This window comes from Panicum virgatum, chromosome 6K, assembly GCF_016808335.1.
Source record: "Panicum virgatum strain AP13 chromosome 6K, P.virgatum_v5, whole genome shotgun sequence".
Classification (NCBI taxonomy): domain Eukaryota; kingdom Viridiplantae; phylum Streptophyta; class Magnoliopsida; order Poales; family Poaceae; genus Panicum; species Panicum virgatum.
The window spans coordinates 1,890,282-1,900,617 of record NC_053141.1 but is presented as its reverse complement, the minus strand read 5'-3'; the positions used below and the strand labels follow the sequence as shown (position 1 = coordinate 1,900,617).

General features: G+C 49.1%; 1 protein-coding gene and 1 pseudogene across 1 annotated transcript; both read left to right on the top strand.

Moving 5' to 3' along the window:
• Positions 1-211: 211 nt before the first annotated feature.
• LOC120711189 lies at positions 212-4,789 on the top strand (annotated as a pseudogene).
• A 243-nt stretch (positions 4,790-5,032) lies between these two features.
• On the top strand, positions 5,033-6,963 carry LOC120711191 (beta-carotene isomerase D27, chloroplastic-like). Its single transcript, XM_039996646.1, has 5 exons — positions 5,033-5,838; positions 5,920-6,026; positions 6,256-6,351; positions 6,455-6,609; positions 6,683-6,963. Exons 1-4 carry the CDS (start codon positions 5,264-5,266, stop codon positions 6,499-6,501), a joined length of 825 nt encoding a protein of 274 aa, XP_039852580.1. The 5' UTR covers positions 5,033-5,263; the 3' UTR covers positions 6,502-6,609; positions 6,683-6,963.
• The last annotated feature ends 3,373 nt before the right edge of the window (positions 6,964-10,336 follow it).

The window sequence follows — 10,336 nt, the reverse complement described above, 5'->3', positions numbered from 1 at the left end:
CGAAAAGCAACACCACGAGCAGGTCCAACCGTCCAAGCCATGTCGACTGTGATGGCAGGCAACAGGACAGGACTGGTCAAGCGGTCAAAACCTACTGGCACACAGCATGCATGCTTTGGCAATGGCACGTTGGCACCGGTGAAAAGTGCAGCATGCAAAGGCGGGCAGGCCACTGCACTCTGCAGCTGCTCCTCCCTCCCCTCCGCTGCACTCACAGACAGCAGCAGCGAGGCACCAGGGAATCCAAAGAAACAGAGTCAACGGAGAAATGTTTTCTTCTTTTTTTTTCTGGCACGCATGCAATTTCGGACGCTGTTCGGTCACCCGCGTGGCCGCGTGGCTCCAAATATTTGCATGCAATTTCCCCTGCCATCCCGTATTCACCGTATTTCCTTTTTTATGGTCGAATCGAAATCGAGTTCAAAGCCAAAGCAACAACAGGGTGGCTAGGGTTTGGCAGTCCCGAAATCTGACGGAGTGCGCGACGGAATTGTAGCCGATTTCCCGGCGTGATCCACCCGGGGAAGGAGGTATCGTCGTCTGCTTCAGCCGCCATGGGGCTGCTGGCGCTGCGGCGGCTCACGCCCCTGCGGCGTGACCGGCAGCCGCGTCGACGGCGAAGCCGACCCCTCAGTGAGCCCTCCTCTCTCTCAGCACTCCCCGGCATCTCATCTCTAACCCATGCCTGTTTCTTCAGTTCATGAAAAAAAATTTCATCTTTTTTATCTGTGAGCCGGCTTGGTACTAGTCTGAGAGAATGGTAGTGTGTGCATTCGCTCGTTTCCGTTTCCTCCTGACTTCAAGATGGATCGATTCTGGGATAGGCTATCATAACCTTCCTTGTTGGATTATGCAGATGGATCGATTGCTGCAGTGGATAAAAGAAAGGCAAAATTTGCTCTGGAACACCGTTACAAGTGTGTCTTTGCTGGAGCAAATTTTGCCTAACGGTGTCCTAGAGCAAATTTTGCCTAAAAGAAAGGGCTTGCCCTGCCAACAAGACGGTCATGGTGATTCCAAAGCTGCCAAAAGAATGAGATGTTCAATCCCAGCGCTTGCAGAGGTAATCTGATATAAATTTTGATGATGGTAGGCTTCAAGCATAATATCGCCGTGGCAGCTCTAGCCACACAAAATTTTTTGAACTATGTTAGCCAAATATTATCAATGAACAGAGAACCAAGCGGCCTTGCAATTTTTCGCGGTCCTGCACTCCTAATTTAGGTGCAGTTTGGATTGTACCAACACCAGCCTTGCCAATCCATCGGCTAGCCAAATAGTTGGCGAGCTCCAACCCACAACGTGCCCGTGTTGGCGTGAAAAGCAACTAGCTGCTGCGTGTGGGAGGTTGGCACGCCAGTGATTAATGATCCAAACACACCCGCTCTCCCCAGCCAGTGAGCAAAAGATTGGTCGGGCTGCCATCAGCGTCGAACCAAGCGGCCCTTTAGTAACTTGCCATTGTTTAAACTGCTGCTGCTTTCATCTCAACAAACAGAAAAAAAAACAGTTACAGCTTTCTTCCTAAAAAATGTTGCAGCTTTAATTCCAATGTAGAACTGTCTGTCATGAGCCTTAAATCCCATGTTTTCTTGATAAATAGTAGACTTCCTACAGTTCGTTTAAGTTCTCTAGAATATGAAGTGGCTTGTTTTCCTTTTGCTGTGATTATGGTACACAAAATCCACTGCTGTGCCGTATTTTTACCAAAAACCTGACTGTGTGATTTGCTCTTAGTCTCCGCCATAGCTATTACATGCCTTCCTTGTCCACCTCAAATTATCTCAACTTCTCAGATTAAAATGTGCCATTCTTAATACTGTCTAGACTCTAGAGCTTGAGTGTACGAACGATATGAGGCATAGGACTGTTGATGCTCTTTGATATAGTTTCCCCTAAATGTCCAAAAGAGATTTACAATGTTCTTTCAAGGAAAATTTTAACATAGGATCTCCCACACTGTGAGCTTTTCGCTTTGCCGATACTGGGGAGATGCGAATACGATTTTGCTAACCTCTCTAGAGAGGATTGTTACAGTAGCAGCTTCACCAGAACCTTTAATCCTCCAGATTAAAAGCAGTCATGTAGTGCTTGTTCTTAGGCGTTGAGATTTCAATCACCTTCACCCCATAAATCATTTTGAGAATGTCTTTTAAGCCTATAGTTTGTAAAATTATGTCTGTCTTTGTGCTGATGCACTTTCCTTAAATTAATACTGTCTTTTAGGCTGGTCAATGGCCATAGGACATTGCAGGCATCAATTAAGTACATCAACTCTAACTTTTGATCTCCATTACAAGCAGTTGGGAGGGATATATGATTAGAACAGGAAGATGAGCAGGCCTAACTCGCTAAGTTTGCATGTTCATTCTAGAATAAGAAAAATGACAAGTCTTGGCAACTCAGCATAAGTGGTTTTGCATTAGTCCTATGTGATGTGTTGTGCTGTAACCAAATTCCTGTTAGCATTGATTGTCAACTAGGTTCACAATTCAAGCTGAAGTGCTATGTTTGTTATTATGCTACTTAAATTTGCATGTCGTCTCATGATGTTTTTTTTTATCTTTATGGTCTTTTTGATCCATTGTCTCTTATATCTTAGTTACAAAGGTTAATGTGTATCTAACACCATAAACAAACTAGTGCTACAGTAGTAATTCGGCCCGGAACAGTGATGTATAGGCAATTTGGGGCTTAGTTTTAGTATTCAGGTGTACTCACCCTTTGCTAATTTGGGCCTATTTATAAAATGCTATTGTATGATTAAGCACTGCCTTGTGCATTTTGGTTGAAAACAATGCATATGAATCCATGTTGTTGATTACCTTGTGCTCTAGTGCAAGTAGGACTATATTTCGTAGTATTTAATCAGTGCAACCATTAGCATCTCGTTTTTTGTCAGAAAGCCCAAGTAACATGAATGGGGGAATTTTCTATGCAATGGTTTTCATGTTTTACAATCCACTGCAATATCTACCTATCTAATGCAATACAGCATGTGCGCCTATGTTGAAAGTTACCTGGGGTGGAATATTACTGCCATTTGGCTCTGTTGTTTTTCTTTTTCTGACGAGTAACCGCTTGGGTTTACAATCCCAACGTTTAACTTTTCTCCATGTGTGTGCACGCAGTACATTTGGCACCATATACATTCCCTATTGCCACTGCGTGATGCTGCTCGTGCTGCTTGCTTGTCTCACGCCTTTCTACGTTCCTGGAGATGCCATCCCATTCTCACCTTGAGTAGGCCCATCCTTTATTCAAAGGCAAATGCACCTGACAAGAAATTGAGCTGCATAATTGACAACATCATTAGGAATCACACAGGCATTGGCATTAAGATATTCGAGCTTGAAAGTATTTACGATGCCTGTAATTATCTCGACAGTTGGCTTCAGATTGCTGTTACACCCGGGATTGAAGAACTCACCCTTAAGCTATGTGATGAAGACAATATGAAGTACAACGTCCCATGCACACTTTTATCTGATGGGGTTTGAAACTCTATCCGGTTTCTTCAACTTTCCGACTGTGCCTTCCATCCCGCAGCTGAACTAGGTCCCATGAGAAAGCTAACGAGTCTGTGCCTGCATTCTGTGCATATTTTGGGGGATGAGTTAGAGTACTTTCTTTCTAACTCTCCTGCTTTGAAGCGGTTAGACCTGATTGCCTGCCATGAGATAATATGCCTGAAGATACCTTGCATGCTGCTGCAGTTCCAGTGCTTGAAGGTTTCTCTTTGCTGGGAGCTGCGGGTGATAGAGAGCAAAGCTCGAAATCTCTCCAGTTTTATCCTTGAAAAAGGACCGAGGGCAATAAAGGTCTCACTTGGAGAAACATTGCAAATGAAGAACCTGAGCATGGTCCGTTCAGGTTCAGATTTCATCTGTTATGCCCGTGCAGAATTGCCGTCCAATATGCCAAAACTCGAGACTCTTTCCATCGGTTCGAGTCATGAGGTATACTTTTCCTTAAACTTTAGTTGTTTAGACATATCACGGTAGTCATACCATTTGTATTAATTATTAATTAATCTGAGACGCCTTTTATCTTGCAGAGGGTCGCTACACCAATGCTGCCTACCAAATTCCTATTCCTCAAGCACCTGTCAATTTCTCCACCATCCTATGATTATTTTTCTCTCATTTCTTTTCTTGATGCTTCTCCCTCCTTGAAGACTTGGCTGTTGGATGTAAGGCAGTTTTCATTCAATCCTGCAACTATAGAGCATGAGACTATTTTCGGAGGTTCGTCACAGCTGAGGCAGATGCCTGAACAGCACCATGGCTGCCTCAAGAGCATGGAGATCAAAGGTTTCTACTCAGCCAAGAGCTTGGTTGAGCTAACATGCTATATTCTCAAGAACGCCAAGTCACTTGTTTGCCTTAAACTGGACACCACTTTCGGTGATCCCAAGTGCGACATCCTACCGCCTGGCGCCGGGTGTGCTGAGTGGGATAAGGATTTTGTCATGGAAGCTCGTAGAGGTGCCATGGCTATCAGAACATACATCCAGGATAAAGTTCTGCCTACAGTTAAGCTGACTGCTGTGGAGCACTGCAGGCTGTGCCATCCATGCTGATAATTTATCTGAATAAAGATAGCGTGTTATGATTAATCTTCAGCATAGCCTTGGATGAACCATGCTCTGTGTCTTGGATTGCAGGGTCAGGTCAATGTTTTATACTGTATATCACAGCAAGGAGCTGCAGCGTGTAACATCATGATTAGGGTTGGATGAACCATGCTTTGTTTCCTGTGTTATTGGACCTGTTCGGTACTGAGTTTCCTTGGTATCTATCATTGCATACATGTGGATTTTTGTTTCAGCAACATGACTTCCTATTTGTACATTTCTTGAGCACCTGAAATGTACAAATAGGAAGACATGTTGCTGTTGGGCTGGGCCTGGCAATAACCCTGCTTCCTCGAAAACCAGCTTTGGTCTCAATCTGGCCCATTTTATCTCTTCTCCTGGCCGTGGCCGTGGACACCACACGCCTCGTCTCCGCCCATCGATGGCGCACGATATCCAAACCCCGCGCTAGTTGTTGTGGCCGTCGTGCCACCTGGAAGAACTCACCAGGCACCACCGGCCGCCGCCGCGGCCACGGTGTCGTCCTCGCAGCCTCACAGCGCGGCCATCCATCTCGGCGCAGCCAACAAGGCGAGGACACGGCACGCCCGGCCAGCAGCCAGCGCAGGCGCACGCAGTGACAGCTGGTGCAGCAACTCCGGCAGATTACGGCCGATCGATCGAGCGATGGCAGCAGCGCGGCCCATGGAGCTCTGCTTCGCCGCGCGCGCAGGTACGCCGGCGGGGAGGGCGCCAGCAAGGCTGAAGAAGCGCCGCGCCGGGGCCGGCGCCACGGTGCGGTGCGCGGCGACGGCGCCGGCGCCGATGGGGGAGAAGACGGAGTACCGCGACGGCCCGCTGGAGCGCGCGTTCATGGGGCTGTTCGCGCGCAAGATGGAGAAGTACGCGGCCGCCGGTGGCGGCGGCAAGAGGAAGCAGCAGCCGGCGGCGCCGGAGACGGAGAAGGAGAAGGCGGTGTGGGAGTGGGACTACGCGAGCTTCGTGGACGTGTCGCGGCGCGTGATGGTGGGGCGGACGCGCGCGCAGCAGCAGGAGGCCGTGCGCGAGGTGCTCCTCTCCATGCTCCCCCCCGGCGCGCCGGAGCAGTTCCGGAAGCTCTTCCCGCCGACGCGCTGGGCGTGCGAGTTCAACGCCGCGCTCACCGTCCCCTTCTTCCACTGGCTCGTCGGCCCCTCGGAGGTCATCGAGGTGGAGGTCAACGGCGTCAAGCAGAAGAGCGGGGTGCTCATCAAGAAATGCAGGTAGTAAATTAAACGAAGGGATCTCTTGTACATACTGTAGATCGATCCTAATGGAAATAAGAACTGGAAACGTACGAGCAGGTACCTGGAGAACAGCGGGTGCGTCGGGATGTGCGTCAACATGTGCAAGATCCCGACGCAGGACTTCTTCACCAACGAGTTTGGACTCCCCCTCACCATGAATCCAAGTAACAAGCTCTCCCTTGCTGACACCAATTCATTTTCATTCCAGTTTTCAGTTCACTGCCTGAAAGTGCAGAAATGGCCTTGTTCATTCAGTTTTCAGTTCACTTGACAATTGACATCCATGCTGTGTTACGTTCGGGCGAATCGTTGGGCTTTCTTTTGCCTTTCAGAATCATCCATCATTCTAGCTGATCATAGATCGCACATTATTGTCCGACCATATCTCTGCAGATTTTGAAGACATGAGCTGCGAGATGATATATGGTCAGGTGCCACCTCCCTTGGAAGAGGATCCAGCGTCCAAGCAACCTTGCTATCCAAACCTCTGTGAGTGCTTCCAAAACCACCAACAAGAACACCCAACACTGAAGGGCTGCACTTGCAAAACGGTTGTACTTATACATGTTGCTCCTTCTGTTTGTTTCTTCAGGTTCCATGTCCACGCCTTCTGCCCCAATCTGCCCCAAACTTCAGTAGACGACGGGGAGCTCATCGCAGAGTCGAGTTCAGGTCCAGCGCGCATTCTGCTTTGTCAGGGAAACTTCAGAGAAACCACAGCTGAAGCTTCATAGTACATAGTAACAGGTAAAGATCGGTTCGATTGCGCTTTGTTGGTGCTGCACTGAACTCTGATTCGGCTTGTTATCGTTACTTGCAGATTGTTCCTAGCTAGGAAGCTGTTGGCTTGAGATCGAGAAAATTTGCACGCGGACATTGGATTGGTGCGGCAGTAACATTAATTTCTATACAGAATGTACATAGTGTAGCTTGTAACTGCAGTTACAGAGTTGTTGTGGTTCTGAACCAGTACAGAGCAGATTATATATACATGTGTGTAATTACAGTTGACGGGCTGGTTTCTGCGCATTGGTGTGACTGCGAACCAAAATGAACAAGATGATGCTTTTATCATGCAATAGCATTTTTTTTGCAGAATAACAAAGAAAAGGAATTGCTGCATATATCTTGTCTTATAATACGATTTCCGCACCAAAAGAAGGAAGGAGAGCGTGGCCACGTCATCAAAAAAAAAAATCGTGCCCGTCCATCCGGCGACCAACGGCCGGCAGCTGGCCGAGCCCATCCTCCCCGCGGCCCGCTCCTCGCCGCCGCTGGGCGAGGCCACGCCCCGCCGGCTCCTCGCAGCGCAGGCCCGAGGCTCCTCATGCCCCGCAGGGCGCCGCGCGCCCGCAGCCGGCCTGAGGTCCGGCCGCCTGGTCACGGCTCCCCGGAGCCGGATCCGACCGCCGCAGGAGAGAGAGATAGAGGGAGAGGGAGAGAAAGGGCGGCCAGACGCCGAGGCCCGTACGTCGCCGCCGCGAGCTCGTCGCCGTCGCCCGTGGCCCCGCTGAGCTCGAGGCCGCGTGGGCACAGCTCGAGGCCACACCGCCGCGCCACGCCGGCCGAGCTCGAGGCCACGCTGCCGCAGCGAGGTCCGGGCCGCTCGAGGCTGCGCGCTCGCGGATGGAGAAGAAGGGGGCGAGGTGGGCCGGGGCGGGGCGGCGCGGCGCTCACAGCCGAGGAGGGAGGAGGGCCGGGGCGGCGCGGCCTCGTGCCGCCACCGCCGCTACCTCCATGGCCGGAGAGGGAGGCGCCGCCCGGGAGGGAGGAGACGCCGCGCCCGGCGCGGATCCTGCCGTGAGGGAGCTCTAGGGCCGCGTCCAGGCGCCCTCGAGGCTGCCACGGCCGCCATGGCCCCGTGCGGACCCGCCATGGCCACCATGCCCGCCCCGTCGCCGCCGTGGAGGTCCCGCGCCGCCGTCCGCCTGCCACCGCGCCCGCCGCCGCGTCCGGCCGCGTCCTCGCCGGATCCGGCGCCTGCGGAGCCGCCCCCCGCGGGAGGGGAGGGGACCCGCCGCCGGCGCGAGAGAGAAACTGGGAGAGGGAGGGACTGTGGCGCTCTCGTGGTAGCTCTGGAGCCCGGCGCCACCGACGCCGCGGCCAAGAACTGTCGAACCAAGCTAATCGTTGGCCGCCGCTGCCCTGCACCGGGAAGCCATCATCGCTGGTGCCTTGTGCCCAGCTGCCGCCGGGGCCTGATGCTGTGCTCCAGCCGCTCGCCTTGCCTTCTTTCCCTCTCACCCTTTCTCTGCCGCTCTCGCTCATTGACCGTGATTGGGTGAGGAGGACGGAATCGAGGAGCGAATGAGCGATGCGATGGCCAAGGCCAAGCTCACTGACGGCACAAGGCATTTACCCTTCCACATCATGGCAACCAATGGTACAAGGGCACGTCACCGAAATGGGACCCAATTGCAAGAGGCTCACTAGAATCACACGCCGGATCCACAAGCTGACAGCCGAGCCCTGCCCCTCACGGAGGAGCCCTACAATAGCAACCCTATACCTACAATTTGATCATCATTTTTCTAGAACTTCTCATGCTACCTCCACAATAACACATCATATTTTAATATAACCACAACTTTCTAAAAAAATAATACGTCTACTAATCACAATATGTTTTCGCAAATGCATTAAGTATCGGACTAATTGTGCTCCGCTCTCCATAATAAACTATCTTACCTCTTCTTTCACCACAAAAAAACATCAACAAATGTAATAGCTGTATTATTTGAAATAATATACAAAATTTCATATAATACAAATAAAAGTTAAAAATCAGGTCATGCGCAGCAACGCTGCGCGGCGGAGAGCGCGGCGGAGGGGGAGAGGGCGGCGGAGATCGAGAGGGAGAGGACGAGGGAGAAGATAGGTAGGGAGAAATAAAAAAGAGGGAGAAAGAGAGAGATAGAGAGAAAAAAGAAAATAGGAAAAGGAAAAGGGTGAAAGAAAAAAAGAGAAAAAAGAGAAAAAAGAGAAAACAAGGGAAAAAAAGAAAAAAAAGGAAAAACTGCAGCACTGACCTCCGAACAAAAATAATGAGAAGATAATGAATTGGCATATTCATCCCACCTACGTTACAATCCTAAAAAAAATACATCAAACTACGTACATTGTTATTCCACGTATTAAATAAATTTACACCAACTAGAATACGTTCCAATCGTTACTACTACAATAGCAACACTATACATACAATTCGATCACCATTCTTCTATGGCTTCTCATGATGCGTCCACAATAATGCAACATATTTTAATATAACCACTACATCCTAAAAAAAATAATGCGTCTACTAATTAAAACATGTTTTCGAAAATACATTAACACACTAATTGCGCTCCGCCCTCCCTAATAAACTATCTTACCCCTTCTTTAAAAAAAACATCAACAAAATAATATACAAAGTTTCATATAATACAAATAAAAGTTAAAAAACAGGTCACGCGCCGCAACGCTGCGCGGCCTTTTTAGTGTATCCTGAATACTCTAGCAAAATGAAGTCCCAAGTTTTGCCAGTTTTGAGTACAGTGGAAACAGTAATACAGTGATTTCGGGGTAAAGGGAACTTAATGGTGCCTTCCAAGCCTTATGACCATTGGCTAACCTAAAAAGCAATCATCTTATCACACTGTACCTTTTGAGGAAGTTGTATGCAGTGTTAAGTTTCATAGAAAGAGCATCAGTACAAAAGGAACCTGACAGTAATATTGACAAACTCTAGGCTTAAAGACATGCTCAGTATATGCATTTACAAGGTGAAGGTGAGAGCAATCTCAATTCTCAACACACTTAAAAGGAAGCACTGTATGGCTGCTTTAAGTGGAGAGCTCACAGACTGGGAGACCCTATATATGTTAAAAGCTTACATTGTACATCTCCATAAAACGTTTAGGGGGAACTGTGTTAAACAGCATGAAAAGTCCTATCCCTAGTATTATTGGTGAGCATAAACTTGGGATCTTGTAACACCCTAACTTAATTTTCCTAGTTAATAATAAATTTAATTGGCTTTATTTAATTTTCTAAGGATTTATTTTGCTTAGCTTGCATTTAATCTAAATTTTGTTCCTTAAGTAATAAAATTTTTATCATAGGTCTACTTTTAATGTTGCATTCATGCTGGTGCATTTATTTTACTGTTTGAGTGTTTGAGTTGAATTCAAATTCAACTTTGAATTCAACTAGTTTGGTTGGGTTTGAATAGGAATTAGAACTAGAGTTAGAAAGGAAAAGAAATAGAAGAAGAAAAAGGAAAGGAAGCCCAAAACCCTCAACCCAAGTCAGCCCAGCCCTCCCTCTCATCCCGCTCAGCCCACTCCCACGCGGAACCCGAACTCACGGCCCAGTCCGGCCCATGGCCAGTTCCCTCTTCCGCGCTGGCCCAACACCCTCTCGCCCACGCGCCCAGCCCAGCGCCCGCTCCCACCTCTCCCGCACGGCCGCCACCCGCACGCCCGCGGCCCAT

Excerpts from the sequence above, each read along its gene's own strand:
- LOC120711191 (XM_039996646.1), top strand. The coding sequence starts at position 5,264 with ATGGCAGCAGCGCGGCCCATGGAGCTCTGCTTCGCCGCGCGCGCAGGT. Across the intron at positions 5,839-5,919 it reads GTGCTCATCAAGAAATGCAG|GTACCTGGAGAACAGCGGGT; the intron begins GTAGTAAATTAA and ends ACGTACGAGCAG. Across the intron at positions 6,352-6,454 it reads ACCTTGCTATCCAAACCTCT|GTTCCATGTCCACGCCTTCT; the intron begins GTGAGTGCTTCC and ends TTGTTTCTTCAG.